This window comes from Tauraco erythrolophus, chromosome 6, assembly GCF_009769465.1.
Source record: "Tauraco erythrolophus isolate bTauEry1 chromosome 6, bTauEry1.pri, whole genome shotgun sequence".
Classification (NCBI taxonomy): Eukaryota; Metazoa; Chordata; class Aves; order Musophagiformes; family Musophagidae; genus Tauraco; species Tauraco erythrolophus.
The window spans coordinates 12203559-12224676 of record NC_141470.1 but is presented as its reverse complement, the minus strand read 5'-3'; the positions used below and the strand labels follow the sequence as shown (position 1 = coordinate 12224676).

Below are 21118 nucleotides of genomic sequence, written 5' to 3'. Positions count from 1 at the left end.
CCACCTCAATACTTCACCATTTGCTCTACACACACAGTAGTTAGTCCCTTCTTCTACCCACCTATGTTTCAACTAAAACATTAGCTGACTGTTTTTTTTAAGCCTTCTATATACATTCAAACATCAAAGCCTTCTCCTAAAGTTTTGCCACTCTTAAGGTTTCTACAAACGGGGAGGGGGAATTGGCAACAACGCAGGCTTCATGTCAACTGCAAACCATGCTAACGACAACGGTATTGCTTCCTCCCTGAGTCCTGCCTGCAAGCATTTCTATATACTTTGCCTGTAAAGACCCCAAGAAATACGATTTTTGTTTGCACCTGTGCACTACCAAGTCTAAGAAGATCCTATTGTAGACCTCTCAAGCCACTGGGAGAACACAAATAAAAGACAACTTATTTTAAATTGTCACAGACTGAAAACTCCAAGAAAATGAGATACTTCCGTTCAGCACCAATGATCTGTGTCATTTATCAGACTTGGGCACCTTGGCCTTTATTTTGTAACCTTCTACAGCACTAGTTTTATTCCAGGCAGACTTTCATACCACCATTTGCAGAAGGTATCCAAGCGCCTCCACAAAAGTGCTTTACCCGTCATGAAAAATTATCAAGTGCAGTCCCATTCCTTATCCTCTTCTGCAGGAGGAAACTACAAGGGAAGTAAATATCAGCTATATACCATGCATTAAGCCTTGAAAAGCTAAGGCAGCTTGTAGCAAAAGACTGGTGCTTTAGGTGATTTGCAAATGCACAGCTCTTCAAATCCCAGTAATTTCATCATGCCAAGACCAGACCAATAGCAACATGGTTTATAAGAACAGCAGCACTGCTGCTTTTACAAACAATGGAAAAGGTTCCTTGTAGCTGTCTTGCAGGTTTCAAAGAAAAGTAAAATCTTGGGCTATATGCTGTTTTTCCACAAAATTGACTGAGACCTTTCATTTAAACCCAAAGTAGAAAGTCCAGACATAAGTAGAAAAGAAATAAATTAAAAACAAAAGCCGTAGTCCTAGCGACATTATTTGTGGATCCAGCTGACTTAACGTATCAAGAGTAATTGAGGTGAAAAGCTAGCATTGTGTTTAAAGGTTCTCATATACCACTCCGAGAAAGAATAAAAATAAGAGGAACTTCTTCAGACAAGCAAAGATCCTTAAAAAGAACTGCAGACAGCATACATGATTCTAGGTGACTAATACTGCAACAGAGAAGAAACAAATAAAAATGATTCTCATTAATCAGTCTTTTCCAAGAAACATTTTAACGATGACAAAGTCACATCTGTGTCACCTCTAAACAACTCTGTCTCCTTTCAGTTTTCTCTTTATCCTGGCAGAAGAACACAACGTCGCAGACATCAGGCTTTTTAATTTTCTGAAGAGCAGAGGCTCTGTTTTCAGTGAACTAATTTCAATAGCATATCTGTCGCGCAGACTGTGCGTCTACTACTCAAAAGAAAACAGAGGACAGTGAAGAGGGCACGGAATTAAAATTATTCTTATAAGTTTAGAGCAAAACTGTCAGTATAAACCAGTATGACTTAATTTTATATGACCAAAGAGCAGTTTATGCTAGAAAATGGCACATAACTAGAGAAACAGCAGAACCAACCACCCTGAAAATTAAATTATCATTTTAAGCATCCAGATCAAGGACTCTGATTTTCAATGTAAGGATAAATTGCAGAGTAGCTTCTCAACACATTTTCTACTTTGCGAACTTTGGAATATAAAGAAAATAAGAACAAAGAGGAGAGGATAGCTAATTTTAGTGCTTTAGGCTAAAACAAAATAACAATGAAGAACCACTGAACCATGAAGCAGTTTTTTCCAAGTTGCTATTTCAGTTACAGTCTTCCTCTCCACAAGCCAATACTGGAAAGAAGTTGCCAGCTTCTACCCTATCAGAGTAATACAAACATCTTACTTTATCCAGGGGGGCACATTGAGAGCTCTGAACTGCTTACATAACGCTTCTCTATGTTCTGCTGCACCCAAAACGTGTATTATAGCTGACAGGAAAAAAACAGCATGATTTCTTTAAATTCCTTCTCTCTTATCGGTTGCCTTCCTTGTAAGAAGCATCCCTTCTACAAACTGAACTTGATTTGAGCCTTGCCCCATGCATTTTAACAAATAACCTGAAAACTCGTCCCTCTGACAGCTTGTTATATTACAGCACTTGACTGAAACTTCATAACTCTGAATTTTGAGCACATGTGGAAACAGTTTTGAGGACAGAAACAAGATCTTAAGCTCACAGGATAATACAGGTTTGATGGGACGTCAGGGCGTTTCTATGTCTAACCTCCTGCTCACAGCCAAGTCAGCTACGAGATCTGACCACACTGCTTGGGCTTTAGCCAGATGACCCTTCCTTTCTGTAAGAATGGAAATGGTACCACCTCTCCAAGCAGCCTGTTCCACCGCTTGACTGTCCTCATGGTGAAAAAAAGTTTTCCTTATATTAAGTCTGAACCTCACGTTTTAATTTGTGTCCTCTGCTTCTCGTCCTCCTGCCCAACTCCATCTTCTTGATGAACCTCCTTGCAGGTACTGGCGGGTTGCCACTATGTGCCCTTGAAACTTGCTCTTCTCTGTGCTGAATAAGCCTAGCAAGATCTTAATTTTGAGACTCTCATCTATCAGTTTCAGTTAACAGTAAACAAGGTACTGAGAGAGTTACCTCTCCAAAAAAATTCTCCTGCAATTTAAGGATGAATGGGTTGGTTTTGGTCACTGTTTCAAAATAAAGCCAATTCAGAACAGAGGAAAAACATGGAAGTTTCTCTCCTGAGTGGCAAATGACTTTAATAAATTTGGGAAAACTAGAACAGAAAATGCTATGCTGTCTTCATACACAGCAGCTACATCAGCATTAAAATGTACCGGGTTAGGCGCACAACCCTGCTGTTAAAGTTTGCTCTTCTCTAAGGCGCTACGTGCTATTACTCTGCAAACCCTCACAAGAATAAACTGTGCTTTCCAAGCATTAAAGACACATTAACATGACATAGGTCATGGGAAATTCAAACTTCAAATACTTACTGAATCCAACAGATCAGAGACCACATCAGTAGTAGAACGAAAAAGAGGGTTACATTAACTAAAATAAAGCTCTCTGAAATTAAGTAATTTTTCAGTCACTATGATAACACATATTCCAGTGGCTCAGATATCAGTGAGAGAGTCATTTAGACACAATTTTACTTTTAGTCATTTACTGGAATATATAACCATCTGGCCCAATTTCAGAAGATTTCTCAAATCCAATACAAAAAAAAATAATTCACATGAGCTTGAGCAGCCACCTAAGAACCTACATCATACCACATGAACTGTAACCTGCAACAAGACACACACAGCAATACAGTAGCACGTTTTAAAATTGTCTGGTTTTTTGTGCTCTTCAATTACATAAAAAGAGACTTGACAAATGTTTACTTCTCTCACCATTTCACTGACCACGTTATTAGCTAATTCATTTACTTGTTCCTATGAGACAAAGCCAGTTTATCTTTTCTCATAAGTAAACGCTTAATTCCTTAAAAACATTTGCATCAAGCTAAAATCTGTTACACTTAATCACCTTCATCTTTACCTTACTTCTCAAATCAATAGGTCTAATCAAGCATACTCTGCACAGCTGAATGTAAAACTGGATGTTCGTCAAATGACATCTAGAATATTGTGTCATGGTTTGATGTGGAGGGGGGGGGCGGTTCTAGTGGCAGGAGAGGGGCTTTGCTCCCTCTGACCTTGCTGGTTTTGGAACTGGGTTAGACTTGGTTCTGGCCACCAGATCAGACTGCCATCCCCCTCGGGGTTGAGCCAATCAGCGCCTCTGCAAATTGCCCTATTTAAGTTGGAACAAAGGAACCGAAAAAGGTGCTTTGCCCAGGAGCGAGGAGAGAAGGGGGGAGGGCACTGCCCCCGCTCCCTGGCTCCCGGCCGGGCGGCTGCCTGCGTCGGGCCAGCGCCACCCACGGAGAATGGCGGCGGCGGAGCCAGCTGGGGAACTCGGGGAGCACCCCACTCCCGGGGTGCCCACTGGGCTGAGTTCACCTGGAGAGGACTGAGATCTGAGAGAAACAGCTGCATCAACACCAGGTCAGTGAGGATGGAGCGGGAGGAGGTGCCAGAGCGGAGTTTCCCCTGCGGCTGGTGGTGAGATAGCAGGCGGACCTCTGCAACCAGGACGGCCTCGGTGGAGCAGAGACCCACTCACAGCCCACAGAGAGGAGATGCCTGAGCCTGAGGATGGTCGTGTTCGGACACATGACAAGGTAGAGAGGCATCTGGAGTCTGCATGACGACCCACACCAGAGCGAGCAACTCCCTAAGAATCCGAGACTGTGGTAAAGCCCACACTGGGGCAATCCATGGGGAAGGATTGCTTCCTGTGGGCTGGACTCATGCTGGAGAAGTTTGTGGATTTTTCCTTGTGAGTAGCGGATCCACTGGAGCAGGGGAAAAGGGTGTAAGGACTCTTCCTCCTTTAAGAAAGAAGCAGCAGTAACAGCACGGAATGAACTGACCTGCACTCCCCCAGTCCCTGCCCCCTGCGCCGCTGGGAGGAGGAGGTAGAGCCGGGAGGAAAAGGAAAAGGGGGGGAAGGGGGAGAGAAGGAAGGTGTCAGTTTTAAGATCTGGCTTTGTTTCTTTTTATCCTCTCAAGTAACCAGTTTTGTTTCCCTTTGTCCTTTTAAGTAACCGTCAATAAATTGTCTTGCTTTTAAGAAAGCCAAGTCTGTTTTGCCGGGGACCATGGTTGGTGGGTGCTCCCTCTGTTCTTGTCTCAACCCTCAGTCCCTTTACTATATTTTTCTCCTCTCCACTTTACTGGAGAAGGAGAGACTGTGTGAGTTTTAGTTGCTGGATCGGCCTAAAACCATGACACCCAAAAACATTTTAGAAACTCGGCTGAAGCTACAACAGTATTGTGAAGCTAGCTTAAAAACAAGAGAGTTTTTTTAAATAGAAAACATAGGGCTGCAATCTTGCTATTTCACTTTGGTATTAGAGCCTGAAGTTTCAGGTTTTCAAGACTTTAAAAATAAGATTTCAAAATATATTTAAAAAAACCAAACAACTATCACTAGACTTTCAAGAAAAGCTTAACACATATACTCAGCCTCTTATAGGTGATCACTGTCATCACTACCTTAAACGAATCTCAGACATACATCTTTTATATTATTAGTTTATGACAGCTACCAGAAACTGAGTGATCATGGCTTTACAACATGGGGGACAACTCCACTGGATACTGTAGAGCTCCACTGACTTCAGTGCACCTCTCTACATCAACACTAGACTTGACCCAAACTCCTGCTGCATTTCAGGTCTCCAGTCAAGAGTACTATAGAGCTGTTGTCTTCAAACAGGTATCAAAGGATTCTATATGGGAGATTTACTATAAAGAGTTACACTACACCTAGGAATGCTTGCTGGTTTTCCTTATCCCTTTTATTCTATTCTGCCCATCAGAGACCTAAGCATTGCTGCTTGCTTCTATTTAACCATGTGGTTTTTACCCCTCTTTCTTCTGTCAGTTGTTTTCTTAAGATATGCTTTGAACTATGCCACTGTTCCAAGACAGGTCACCTGCAAATATCATTTGAAAACCTTGCCCACTGGGATGTGACTCAGGGCAGAAGGCAGGTGCATAATTCTTTCTGATTTTCGCATGGCAATGAGACGAGCAGCAGTATGAACAACAGATTCTTTGCAACTTCTAGATGGGAAGATGCAGTTGGGCTTACTGCACACTCAGCTAATAATATAATTCTGTAGAGTCATCTAAAACCACTGGTGCATTCCTTCTGCTCTCCCAGGATCATGGAGTTTGCCTTGCTGTGATTGGCAACATGCTCGTCTTCAACCCTTCACACATCTCCATCCTGTAACACCAGGCTTGAAGTGCCTTACAAAGACAGAAAGACAGGAAAAACATTTGGGAAATTTTCTACATGTAGCAGAGCTTGCACTTTGAGAAACAGGTACAGAATGCAAGTATTGACCACTAAGTCTTTTATTCATTTCAGCAACTTTGGTTGCAGAATGAATCTGGGGAGAAGAATCTGCAGAATGTGCCTGGGGAGAGCTGGGGAAATGTGCTGCTACGTTGCCAGAGGAAAGAAAAGATTATTTAAAGATCAGGCAGGTCAGCTCTAAAACTCAGCTGAAAAGTTTGACATTGATCCAGGGGAAATAAAGCGCTACTGCATCTCACCTTGAGGTATTGCCCTTAGCGGAAAAAAGGATGAATAAAAAGCCATACCTTTAGGTTTCTGCAGTATAGCAGTTTCTTCCTTCCAAAAGCAGGAGGATGTATAGAAAAAAACCTTTGAGATAGTGACTGAATGCTATCCCCTAGAAGGTCCAAACAGACCACAGACCTTAAAGAATTTTCAAATACCAAGGATACTTGCTTATAGCCACTTGAACACTCCTTTTCCCCAAAGTTTGGAGGAAGTCTTTTCTCTGAGAAACAATGCAATGAAGAATCCAAGAGTTTATGACCAAATGCACGTTTTTAAAAAAAAAAAAATAAAAAGGGCAACAAAGCTGTCTCTGCAGATCATCTTTCACAATGTGCAGGTCCAGCACTGTGACAAATGTGGACAGTGTGACAGGCTTGTTTAAGTGTGCAGCACCAGCTTCTCAGCAGCAACACCAGATGGCTCTCAGTAGGTCTCCACAAGAACAACTCTCTTGAGCAAGAGAAAGAAATGAGAAAAAAAAAACACAAAAGCAAAATATCTCATGAAGAAGCTTCAGCTAAGACATGTTTAATGATTATGGTCCTGCATGAGAGATCTTTGTTATAAAAACTACAAGCGAAAGCAAGTTACCTGAACTGTTAGGAGGTACAACTCAGACAAATGCAACAGCCATGGGTTTTCTAATACCAGCTCTCTAAAACCAGGCATTCCTCTTCAATTATACCTAGGTATATCTAAATTACATGTAACAACACAAGTACAACACCGGAATTTTTACTACCTCTGACATCTCTGTCTTTCCATAAATTTAATTAAAAACTACTAAGTGAATGACATTAAAATAGTCTCACTGAAGAGCAAATTCACAGACTCATTTTTGTTAGCTCAAACATAAAACTAATTTAGCATCACCAGTCCAAGTGTTTTAATGTTTTTGATTCATTTTCTCCCTGAATATCAGCCAACACATAGTATTGAATACAAAAGAAAAGAAAGGTAGACAGAATCCAAGCATGAGCCATATTTGGTGTATATTACACATTTCTCTCAATAAACATACAAGTGCATCACAATGGATCACATTTACTTAACATGAATCAAAGGATTTCAGAATTTGGTCCTGATTTCCCAAGCTATCAAAGTTGAGTGCTTAGCCCCCTAACAACAAAAGACGAGAAGGCAAAGAGTTTCTCTTTCAGTCACGAGACTCAAAGAGAAAGCACAGAGTCTCACTGAATGAGAAGAGATCTTTCTGAAGCATGTTACCTGTTGCCAAGAAGATAATAAGGAGCAGCATAATTTGAAATCCCTGTAGTAACACAGGTATCTAAAAGAAGCTGTCAGTAAGTAAAGCGTAAGAGAGAGAGTACAGGCAAAAAAAGGTTGAAAGAGTGACCTGGAACATATATTTAATTTCAGCAGTGGTACATCAGTAGTCCCTCATGTACTCAGCATTACTGAATTTGAAGTCCTCAGATAAAATGACTTTATTAGAATTCTCTCTGGCATGGCATGCTGAGCACAAACTCAGCATAAGTGAATACACGCTGTTTTCTCACTGGCTTTTCTGCCAATCCAAGTGCAAACGGAGGCCTCGCACGCAAAACCAGTCACCCTTGAAGACCCTGAATACTGTCAGTCTTAGTGCACGCCTAACTCATTTGGCCACAAGACATTGTAGATGCCTCCAGGTACCATGCAGAAAAGCAAAACAGGATACTGTACTGTCCTCATTTGTTGAGGAGGTGGGGGTGGGACATATTATCACTCAAACATGAAAGACATTCAAGTCACATCATATCCTGTTTCATATTTCTGAACTGCTTCTCAGCTAAGCTAAAACAATTGTATCTCAAGATTATTAAATATCATCACAACAATTCACACATACCATCTTAATCTTTTTAAGTAAAAAGACACAATCATTTAGCTTTTCATGCCCCTCCAAGCAGTCTGTATTTCAGACTTGCTGTGGCAAGGAAAACCGGAGACAGCTAATTAATCCTGTAAGACTTAATGCAAACTGCTGACCCAAAAGAGAGCCTTCTACTACTCTGTTCCAAGTATTCTCTCATTTTCTGAAGCTGCAAATCTCAACATTATGTTCCATTTAGGAGATTTCAGTCTAACATCTAAACACGAAAAACCTCCAAGGAAAGTTTTACACCTGACCATGTAAATGCATTTCTACAAGTCTCTACAGTTTTCTTAGCCTCAATTCTGTGTAACAGAGATCCCAGACAGAAATACTGAGTAGAATCAGCAGTATCAAAGAGGAAGAAGTCTTAGAGATATGCGATGAAACTTCGAAAGTGACTGTCATCACAGATTTCCATTTTCTCATTTGTTTAAGGTTACTTTTATTTCCACATGATATGATAACCATGAAATAATATTTTGTATTATTTTAAAACAGAATTAAGAATCAAACCATGAGAAATCAAAATAGAGGAACAGAGAAGACCTGAGAAGCAAATAAGACTCAAGAATTAAAAATCATATCTTACGCTGTCATCTGTACAAACAACGAACTTATAAACACGAAATACTGCATCTTGGCATATACAAAAGCAATAAAGGAACTGCATAGTTATATACATCTACAATGTATCTTGTCATAGCATTTGATTAAGCGTTAGACACCATCCCATCTCTGTCTGAATGAAAGTGGCTGAAATCAGTTAGAGGAAGTTTGTTAGATGGCTTTCATGTTAGATGGCTTTCATCCCTTCCCTTCCCACAATCCCTTGTGAGGGCCAGCAGAGGATGGCTTTCTATTTTTCTTTCTCTTTCTATAGAAACAAACCCAGGTCTCAGATTTTCAAGGCTTTGAATGGGTTCACACTTTCAAAGCATGAAATCAACTAACAGTGGAGGCTGCAGGTAAACTTTGGCAACTTAAAGATGGACAGAAGGGATTTCCACTGAAGCAATTACCAGTAAGAAAACTGGCTGCTTAATGCTTGTTAACACTTAAGAGCACAAACATTATGCCAAACAATGTTCTGTAAAAACAAATACATCCTAAGAACTCCTTTCTGGTTCCCTAAGCACTTGTTACCAAGGAATGGATTGTTTATATTAGCTCTACACCTGGGAAGTGAAGAAGGAATGGAAAAACAGGAGCTAAAATCACAAAATGTAGGAGATGGCATTTTCAGAACCATAACTCTAAGGAACTATCACTTTTTTTTTCTCCCTGACAATGAAATAAAACCACTTCTTTATAAAGTTTTTAATTGCTTTCTCTATGATTAAAAATAAAACAAACTTGCAAGGCATCAACAAGAGCAGAGGTCTTACCAATCTTCGCTGGTATCTGATTATGTGCAATATCCACTGAATTTGTAGAGATCTCGGCAATCAAATGCCAGGTGACTAAGAATAAACCCTTAGGCAGGTTTTCAAATGGGAGCTAGTTTAGCATTTTTGTCCTCACAGGATTATAAGCATCATTTTTACTTTTTCTTCTTCCTCCTCCTCCTTTCATGAACAAGTTCTGTTGGTTGAATGCCGGGGCTGGGGCAAAGGCACGAGCTATATTAGACCATGTGAAAAACACACACAGAGTTCAGAGGTAGCTTCTGCCTTTGACAACTGCAGTTTAAAGTAGAGGCAAAGCAGCCAACAGGCAATGGAGACGGGCCATCAGGTGGGAGGACAAACAGGTACCCATCGTTTAGCAGGCTATGCAGTAAACCAACTTTTGAAACTCGCTGTGTGTCATGGCATAGCAACAACTTTAAACATCCCAGTAGAAACAGGAGTTTCTCTCTTTTCTTAATCTTTCATTAAACAGCAGCTTTCCAATAACTTACAACATAAGCACAAAGGCCAGAAAGACTGGCAGGGCTCACAGCTTAAATGACTCATTGATAAGTGAAAGCTGGAAACATTATACAAATGAAAACAAACACCATCACTGGCGTGAAAGTACAAGCATAACTCAAGTTCAAACCAAATCCAAAAATCCTTAAATTAAAAGCAGAGAGAAGCAGTCCATATGCTGGCCAGAACAGCACTGCCTCAGTGAGTTTATGGTCCCACAGTGACAAATGAGTTTGAAAGGACCAATGGAACAACTTAATAAAGAGGGAGAGTTGGAACCACCAAGATCTCCACCATCTCATTCATCTGTAGTACATGACCCAGCAGCCCAGTTTACTTTCCAGCTATATAATGCATACTACCTCTTAAGGAGTAACTTTGCAGAAGTAACACTCTTAAGAAAATGAGACAGAAAAACAATGAAGAACTAATGAAGTCACTTCTACTAATACAAAAAAGTAAACCATTAAAGAGAGTGTTCCATCAAATTCCTATGAGGGTAACTTAAATGATATATTTCTCCTTGACTATTGTTTGTTGTTGGGGTTTCTTGTGGGTTTTTTTTTTGTTTGTTTGGTTGCGGGTTTTTTTTAGATTCCACTGTTATAGAACATGCCAATAAAATTCATCAACACAACAGAAAAAGGAAACATAAGTAGCATTTACACCAGAAGTGTCTTGACCTAAAGTCCTGGGGTCAGTCAGGTAAAAAAGAATTAATCTAACCCCAAATCATCATTTTTGCATTATTTTTCCATCCATAAAAGGAGGTATGGATGAGACTTCTCTGCAGAGAATGCTGTAAATTGATAGCTTTGTTCCAGTTCACTAGAGTTTCTTATTGATTTTCTCTCGTTTTAGCCTGCATTGATTTGTTAATCCCTTCTCTGTAACACTTCTAATGACAAATTGAGAATGAAAAACTGCCTGCTCTAGGGCCTTTTCCACCAACCATTGCTTCAAATCGTATTTTCACTTGCATTTGGAACATGTCCATGCACATACCCTGGGTTAGACCTGACTCACCTCAAACTAGGATGGATACTTTTTACATTGAAGCCTTTCTGTTTAGGCTCCCCATGGAAGAACAAGGCAACCAAAACAACATCGGCAGAATTGGATTTCTGCACTAACAGTTGCCACCTTCCAAGGTTGCTGCTCACAGAGGCTTTGTCTTAACACCAAGTACGTTTTTTAAGCAATTTTGCAGCACTCCTCATGGTTGATTAAGAGGCATTAACTGCACCGTGCATGCAAATGGCACTAGTAAATGCTCATGGCATTTGTTGGTGCAAAGAAATACTTCAGAGGAGCGATGAGCTGGATCACAAGTTGTCTCAGCTCAGAGTGAGCAGTCATGGTGCACCATTATTAGAATCGTCCACGCAGAAGGATGGGATACAGTCAATATTTTTAATTTAAGGAATATAATATGAGCATATGCGAGTCAGAGTTACAAACAAGATAGCAGCAAAGTGACTAATCTAAGTTAATAGGCTCATTAAATACAGCCACAAATTTGGTCTCATTGATAGGGCTACACTACTGACACCTCATGCATGTCTGCACAAGCCATGGCTACTGCTGCGAGTAGTTTTAGCCTCTTCATTTCCCTGATACTGCCAAGTGAAGTATTAATTTGGAATTCTAACTGCAACACGCTACCAAATGGAAAATGAATTTATTAATTATGAAGATTAAGGCTTCGCCCACACATTTATAACACCTCAGTCATCACATGCTGGGTGGGTCTCTAACTCCTGACTTCAACTCGTGTCAGTCCTCTCCTACTTCACCCGAACGTTAGGCAAACCAATCCCCTTCGTGGTCTCCCATACAGATTACAAAGCAGCCTGATGCCTGGCTGCCACCTCAATGCTACAGTACAACCCAGCAGAGCAATTCTGGTCATTTTAAACCAGCCCTCATCTGCAAAAGTGGTAACTGGAAAGCCTCTAGTTTGTGCTCACACAACATATGCTCTCTAGCATGCAAAGGCAGTGCAGGAGTTCTCCTTTGCAATTCACTTGTGAATTTGATTTTCTGTCTCCCTTTCTGCAATGCCAGCTGCAGAGACATTGGTATGGGTGATGGGAAGCACGGTGGTGGGAACAAGTATCATCTTCTCTTTGCTTTCCAAAAACTACACACCTAGAGTTCGTGATCCAGACTCTGCTTATAACCACAAAGAGAAGAGGAAAGGAAAGCTTCCCATCCTCTCGCCTCGTGTTAAATAGCTGAGCTTCACTTCGCCAAACTATTTACAATAAAATTGCGTCTAGGTTACGGTTTTCATGGAGCAGACTAATATTTCCAGAGTAACCTCTGTTGCTTAACACACTGGTAATTCCTAACTTCCAGAAATGACTTTGCTTTGAGTGTTAAACGTGTCTCTACCCAGGCCTTAAGATATTCTTTACAAACCATGGTCATGTCTTAATGGGTTAAGAAAAGCACAGAATAAATGAGACGGCTATCTAGCCAAAAAGTTACATCTGAATTTCAGCAGTTTGTTACTGCTTTCAATCTCCTGCTAGGAGAAAAACAGGAAGAACCGACTGACCTAAGTAGTAAATCCCATTTCCTCATGTCCTGTGATATAACCGTAAACTCCTCTCAACCTTCTTGCAGTGTTGTCAAGATTAGTGTTATTCTACTACACAGGATACAAAGATGACTCAAACACACCAAGAAGGCCAATGGCATCCTGGGATGTATTAGAAGGGGTGTGGTTAGTAGGTTGAGAGAGGTTCTTCTACCCCTCTACTCTGCCCTGGTGAGGCCGCATCTGGAATATTGTGTCCAGTTCTGGGCCCCTCAGTTCAAGAAGGACAAGAAACTGCTTGAGAGAGTCCAGCGCAGGGCCACAAAGATGATTAAGGGAGTGGAGCATCTCCCTTATGAGGAAAGGCTGAGGGAGCTGGGTCTCTTTAGCTTGGAGAAGAGGAGACTGAGGGGGGACCTCATTAACGTTTATAAATATGTAAAGGGTGACTGTCATGAGGATGGAGCCAGGCTCTTCTCAGTGGCATCGAATGATAGGACAAGGGGAAATGGATATAAGCTGGAACATAGGAGGTTCCGCTTAAACATGAGGAAGAACTTCTTCCCAGTAAGGGTAGCAGAACACTGGAACAGGCTGCCCAGAGAGGCTGTGGAGTCTCCTTCTCTGGAGATGTTCAAAACCCATCTGGACGTGTTCTTGTGTGATCTGATCTAGGTGGTCCTGCTCCGGCAGGGGGACTGGACTAGATGATCCTTTGAGGTCCCTTCCAATCCCTAACATTCTGTAATTCTGTGGTCTAACATAGACTTTGTATTTTGTATGCAAACTGCAGTTTTATTCTTTTGATACATCCTATTTGGTTTTTTTTCCCCTAGTGATAATTTCAAGAATTTGGTCCTTATTTTCATCCTTAATTGCAACTTCTCATTTGCACAGTGAGTTGTACTCAGAACCCACTTCTCCATGGCCTTTATTTTCCTTTATTGTCACTTTAAATGAATTGACAAGCCAAGAAAATTATTTCCACTCTTGCAAGAATATTAAAGGGACCATCTCTACACTATCATTTTTATCATTGCATCTCTAAAACAGCATAACAAAACCAACCGGCAACAATCAAGGAAAATTCAACAATGCCATTTCTCAAAGGACATAGATCAAGATGATCTTTGAGGTAGATGCATCTAGATAGACTAGATGATCTTTGAGGTCCCTTCCAATCCAAATCATTCTATGATTCTAAGATCAGCTTGTAAAGATACCAATTCACAACAAAAAAAAAACCTCCAAAACCCACTGCACTACTGGTTTGCCAAGTGAGAGACACACATCATTTCAACTTTAGAATGATGATAATTAATTAGTCCAGAAGAACTTCACAAACTCCACAGTAAAAGATGAGCTGGCCTTTAACTCTCCTTCTAGAGGAGTCTCTCCTGATGAAGAATCACTAGCTGGACAGATGTAAGAGCATTAAATAAACGCCCAGGGAAAGCAACACACACATAAACTGAAACATAAAACAAGTAGTAATCTGATCTATCTAGAGCACGCAGATATCAACTAACTTTCCCTTTTAGTGATATCAAAAGGAGAAAGCTTAATGAGTAAAGGGCTGAAGTGGAATGTGTAGCACTTGGGTTCTCTTCTTAGCTTTCCAGCTGACTTGCTGTCGCACCTGAAGTCACGTCATTTCTCTATTCCCACTCCCATCCCCAGCTTGCTTTCATTGTTAGCTATAAGTATCACAAAGTAAGAACCATCTCTTACTACGAACTTTTCAAGGGCCCACATCTGTTTCTGTGGCACAGTCAGGAGTTTTGAGGCAAGCTGGCTAATCAAAGAACAAGGAACAGAGTTTACTGAAACTGTTTTTTACACCACCAATTCTGTTGAATTATATCCTTAGATTATCTAAAAGTTATTGAGCTTGGAAAACTAGAGATAATTTTTTGCATTTACCTCTTTTCCTAACACCCAAAGTGTTTTTTTGGGGGGTTTGTTTGTGTTGTGGGTTGGTTTGGTTTTTTTTTTTGTAAGAAACTTTTTGGATCGTTTACTACACATTTTTTAAACTTTAAGCAGTAAAATCTGGTTTAGGAAAGCTCAATTTGTTGTTTTTCTTCCACAAAAACATAAACCTCTTGTTTTGACCATTCAAAATAAAGAGCATAGCCACAAATATTTACACTACCCTGTCAAACAACTAAGTTTGTCTGCTATGCACGCGCTGAGATGATGTATATGTAACATCATCAGGTTTTTTCTTTTAATACCCTTTGAAGTCTCAACTATAGCTTTACTTACAAAGAGGCCTCTAACAATTTTCCCTAAGAAATCAAAAAATACAAAATCAGTTGTCATTTTTTGTAAACCAAAAGATTCCATTTTTCAATATTATTGTATCTATATGCGAAGGTGTTAGCGATGCTGATACATTAACCTATTAGTCATATAATAACCAACCAATTATCATCATAGTAGACATCTTAGAATTGTCTTGTAGGTGGACACTTAATATTTTGCAACATGAATGGGGGGAAAAAAAAGGGGAAAAAACAAGAATATACTAGAAACAAAGCAATTTTTCAAATATTTAAGATAAATAAAAATGACACATTAGTGCAACTGAAAAGGGTGGCAATAAACTTTGACTGCAAAGGGCCATGAGAACATCTGTATTCATGATGGCGTTCCCTGAAGAAAGGAACCACACGGAGGATCCAAACCAATCTGTATTGCACAGGACGAACACACACACTGGAATTATGGACCACAGTAGGATCAGGATAAATGCAAGTACAGGTTGCCACAAGTCCACTCTTTATTTTCATTCCCTGACACAATTGGCCCCTACATCCACCATCAAGATTTAAGTTTGGTGATGGTAGAACTGAGGAGGGAACTAAGCCCAAGAAAACACATACCCAAAAGTGACAGCACGACACAGAATTTTTTTTGATTTCTAAACTGAAATTTGAGATCTCCCTCCTCAGAAAACTGTAATCTAGCATAGCTTGCTTTAATTAGGGAAAAGGTATGGTGAAAACATGGTGCTGCATATCCAAAATGACTGTAGCCCTTCTTTCCATCCAGTTTAGCAAGAAATGAGCAGCACTGCACGATGACTTATCCCTTGTTTATTGCTGCAGCAAACATTTGCTGCAACGTGAATGACATGCTGAACACACCACAAACAGTAAACGATAGCAGTTAAAACCAAAAATACCAAATAGACTGGAAAAGCATTTTGACAAGGAGGAACATTAAACCAGGTCTTTGTAGCACTTGCTAAATACAGAGGCTCATCATATTTCAGGCCATTTGTATTTAATTGTCCTTTCATCTGAAGAGCAGTGGATATGAATGCACATCAGGCAGCAGATGAGTCAGATGTTCTGAAGAGGTCCAATCAAGGACGTCCCACAATACAAGAGCACTGCATGCATAATGTCTCACACAACTGACTTCGGCTACAGCCTGAAGTTTCTTCTCAGTGCCTCATCCTATTCCGTGGTGGTTATGCATCAAAGCACTGAGAAGAAAATAATAAACCTACAGTTGCGTAATTCAAAAAGTTTAAACACATGAGACTCCCGGAACCTGGTGTCCACATGCTCCTTTAAAGCTGCCAGGAAGACAGTCAGATTAGTAGATAATTATCTAAAACTCAAGCTTTTGTTCTTCCATTGTTTCAGTTGAAAGAAAAAAAAAAAAATGCTTCTATCTCTCAAGGTCAATGCTTCCAAATGAGTTTGTCAGATGAAGTCAAACTCACAATGGAATAGGTCACTCACAACACTTCAAAAATCACATATTTGGAGTGGCAGAGACAGACATATCAATTTCAGCACAAAGAAAGGACAATCCCTGGTCTTTGGAGGAGAAAGCAGGTAAGTCATGGGCATGGAGACAAGGAGCAGCACAGGAGATTAAATCTACTGCGATGTCCTTGAGGTAAACAAGCGTGCTTTTTATACTGTCCTCTAATCCTTAGATTAGTTTCTCCATTTTGGTTTTAACAATATTAACTGAAGTGCAGAGGCAATCAGCAGATCATAACTTTGCCAAAAACTCAGTTGAATCATCAAAAGTGACATATAAAAATAAACCATGGATAAAAATCATTAGTTGTAATCCTCGACTGTTAAACTGGCCCTCTGGATTAAACACGCAAACTGGAATTGTTAATTCAAGGTAAACACAGAAAAGAACTCATTTTCTCTATATTCCTTTTAACTCAGCTCTCAAATCAAACTTTGTCTCCATACGACAACAAAAGGAAAAAGAGATCGCCTGTGTGTAAATGAAAACCAGCTCACACTCTACATAACCTACATACTGCAATTAAATGCATTTTTAAGTATAAATTCTAGCTTTGGCATTATTTTGTAATCTTGAAGTGTAGCAATTTAGGCTCTTATTATCTACTTTTTCCTTTTCTCATCAACACAGCTCCTCTTAGGGTACAAATGATACTAGCTCTTCATCACGCTCTTCTTAAATCATCTTCATGCTGTTAGCTCTGCAAAGAATGATGCCTGCTCCAGAACTCTGCCATTGCTAATCACTCAAATTAGGTGTCTCGTAGGTCTGTAAGGAGAAACAGCGCTGAGGGAGCAGAATAAAGATGAGATTGTTTTTCTCTTCCTTTTCAAGGAATACATCTGAATGCATCCTTCTAATTCACCTTCATGGATCATTTGTCCTGCCAAGCATAAGTTCCCCTGTGCAAAAGCTATGGCTGCCTTGGCCTTATATTGTACGAGTAACTACAGAACTACATACTTGAGGAATTGTCCAAACCACAAATTGGAAACAGTGTGAAACAGATTCAACAATGATATTCTCTATAGATATCCAGTGACAAAAGCAGGGACATCCGTCTCAAAATGAGAAAGAAAGCTGTCTGAGGCTCGGTGGAGTCAACGCCGACTAAACAAACTATTCATTTACCACAGCATCCTGGGCTCTGAAGCTCCACTTGACATCTATGAGTGCACACATTTGCAGAAGACTGATGATGGGAAAGGGCAGAAGCTGACTTTCCTAACCAAGGTGTCACCATGGGAGGCTACCAAGAGGTGTAGACACAGTGCGTACATTGCAGCTGAAGCTGCCAACCTGTACTTACCCTTTGCATTTTGACTGCCAGCTACCCCACAGGGAGATGCATACTTTTAACTAGTTATCTGCACAGATGGGACCTGCACGTTGCCTACCAACAGGCCAATCGCTGTCTCTCCGCCACTAAAAAGCCAAGAAAATGGTTTGTACACAGTACAGGTTGTATGTCGTGTCAGACTACAGCAAACAACTTGAGTAAAGTTTTCTTTCTGATCATCTTTATGCTTGAGGATAAATCATTTTATCATATTAGCCACATGAAAAGAAAGTCTCCAATACCACTCGTGGGTGTTATAAAGTGCAGGAATATTCTAGAAGCTGCGGCATTATTATTTATCAGCTAGAGAAAGGCCATTGGCTAAACTGTTACAGAGGGCTTCAGACAAAAGTAGCGCTGCAACTGGGACCTCCAGCTCATCTGCTAGGCTGTACTGCAGGTGCAACTATCTCCTGCACACCGTGATATCTGAGAGGACTTGGCACCTTCTGCTAATGGTAACTCTGGTTCCACTAAGGAAAAAACAGTTTCGGAATGCAAAAGTGCCTTTTAAGAAATTTGAAATAATCAAATTATATGAACTTCTGAGCTTACAGGAAGAGCAGTGCTGCAGCATTTGAAAATATTCTGTTAGGAAATTGCTCTGATTATTTTAACGCAACCAAAAAAACTAAACCAAAAACCTAGGGGAAAAAAAAAAAGAGTAATTTTCTTTACCTGAGATGCTCCATTTAAGCAAGACACTGAAATAGGGATGTTACACAACAGCTCCAAGCGTTGTTCAGATGCCATGCATGCCTCCTGCTCATTGGGAACCACTGCATGCCTTCCAAGTTGCCCATAGTCCGCTCTGCCCCAGGTGAATACCTTGCCAGTTTCTAAACACAAAAACACATTTCAAGATTATTTATTGACTACGTTCCTGGAATATCTGGATACCAACTCAAAACTAGAACAACACTTCTTAATGCATCTTATCTAAAGCTTCAAAAAACCTAGTAAAAACTTACTTCTGGGAGCAGAAGATAAAAAAAAATATTAAAGCTAGCTAAAGACATATTATGATGTACTTCTATGCAGTCACTCAAACTTCATTAACTTGTTTTCTAGCAGAATGACATCTGTAGCATGGCCTGGGCTATAAATTAAACCATGTCAGTAAAGCTGCATAATCTGGACATTCTGCCTACAATATATACACTTTGGTTATAAAAAGCACACATTTTTCGCTTAACAGAAGCACACACCAAACAGCTTATTCTGAAACATAAAAGATTCTTCTCTATTCCCAGTCTTTGCCAGAGACATCCATCACATGTCCTGTATTTAACATACAGTTTATGTTTTCCTGAGAGGAGTTACCTTCTGCCACAACTTCTGTTAGCAGAGTAACAGCTCTCAGCACAGCAACACCACCGCAGCTGTCATTAAGCACTGGAAATGCACCAGTTTGTTTTCACAGCAATCACACACTGGCCAAGGAAAGATAACTTTAAAAGAAATCAGCAGTATATGGACCACATTTGTCTCCACATATAATACCAAGTTCACTGCTGTGGGACTGACACTCAAAAGTCCATTCTCCAGTATAGATAACATCCATAAAGCAATGTTTTTTACCTTTAGTACTCAATATGAAAAGAAAACAAACAAAAAAAAACACACACAAAAAACCCCACAAACAAAAAACACACAAACATACTGACAGTTTTATTTTCTTAATGAAATAACTAGATCTCTGCAGGTAAGTCATGAAAAGCTGTCTCTCTGGACTTCCAACTGAAAAAGTGAAACACGCACAGCATAAACAGTATGTTCTCAACTCAGTTTTAAGAAGCAGCAGCAACGTGCATTCCAGCCCAAGGCAGCCTGCAATGACCTTGAATTACGTGCACATTTCAGTCAAGACTCAAACTCCTCTCCAGAATTGAACTCGAGTCATCAGTCATAAGCCAAATGATGAGGATTTGAGGAATATTATGACTAAGCCAAGCAAGTCATCTTAAACACACACACTTCTCCCCTTGTCAGTCAGTACAGACATATCCCACAGAGGGGCTGGGAGCAGTGGGTACCAGTCACACCACCCAAAGATGACAACTTAACACATGCCATAACATAAACCTTCTGAAACCTGAACATCTCCCTTCTCCTTTGGGTGCTGTTCAACTGTCTCGAAGGGGACACAGGTGGGCACTACTGGTTTGCTGAGTTTAAGCTGATAATGTATCTCATAAATAATGTGGAAATCTCTAACTTCATATATTTAAATAGATGAGAAATACACGCATTTTCCTTGGAAATCTGCTAGCAGTGGTATCTTTTACTCCAATCTTTGCAACAGTTTTTTCAGATGAATTCTCTCAGTTCACTGATAACACGTCCCCTGAAATAATTAAGTGATAAAATTAGCTGTCCTCTTCTCTCAAGGGCACAAAGATTTTCTTCCTTTGGAGCTTCCTAGCAGTTCAGGGAAAAGTCGAAACCACTCACACACTACTTTTGATATAAGTAAGGTCTTTCAATATAGTAGTTTCATTTTTTTAGATTAAAGTGTTAAAACAAGTTTCATTAAGAAAACTACCAGTATACCTTACAGAGATCAGGAAAACAGTTTGCAGTTTAAAAAAAAATGCTTGTTCTGGAGGTATCGTACGTTTACTTTACAATTTGTACAGATTTCTGCTAAAAGCATCTGCAGCTGCAAAAAAGTTGCAAGAAGTCTCCTGATGTAGACTAAGCTTCAGGCTTTTACATCAGACCAGGTTAATGCACCTGTCCAGAACTCTATTAGTGGACTGGCAAAGGACAAGCAGGCTGCTCTATTTCGTATCAGCTACAGGAGATGAAGCTGAATTTTTTGAAATTTAAAGCCAGAAAGAATTTCTGCAACATCTAAGGGAGGTTGGGAATGTGAAGGGAGGGGCTGGTCGGGAATATGAAGCTCAAGGGCAGCCTTGGCTGCAGTGACTGCGAAAAAGTGGAGTTCAAGACCCTTAGGGCAGTGAGGAGGGAGCACAGCAAGCTGACTACCCTGGACTTTGGGAGAGCAGACTTTGGCCTCCTCAGGGATCTGCTTGGTAAAGCACCATAGGATAAAGCCCTGGAGGGAAGACGGGCCCAACAAAGCTGGTTAATATTCAAGAATTACCTTCTCCAAGCTCAAGAGCGGTGCATCCCAAAGGGGAAGTCTGGCAAAAACACCAGGAGGCCTGCATGGATGAAAAAGGAGCTCCTGGACAAACTCAAACACAAAAAGGAAGCCTACAGAAGGTGGAAGCAAGGACAGGTAGCCTGGGAGGAATACAGAGAAATCATTTGAGCAACCAGGGATCAGGTTAAGAAAGCTAAAGTGAAACTCCCACTGACTAGAATAGAGGAAACATCATGCCCATTTTTAAAAAAGGAAAACAGAAGACCCAGGGAACTACA

General features: G+C 40.3%; 1 protein-coding gene across 4 annotated transcripts in view; it reads right to left on the bottom strand.

Annotated features, from left to right (window-relative positions):
* SERGEF (secretion regulating guanine nucleotide exchange factor) overlaps positions 1-21118 on the bottom strand; it is a 160965-nt gene that overhangs the window by 102762 nt on the left and 37085 nt on the right. For 3 of the 4 annotated variants that reach the window (XM_086613154.1, XM_086613156.1, XM_086613155.1), the window contains one exon: positions 18404-18564. In XM_086613154.1, the coding sequence (XP_086469280.1) occupies positions 18404-18564 (161 nt within the window). Of the gene's footprint in view, positions 1-16803; positions 17155-18403; positions 18565-21118 lie in introns of those variants that run through there. The other variant, XM_086613157.1, reaches the window with a different exon arrangement.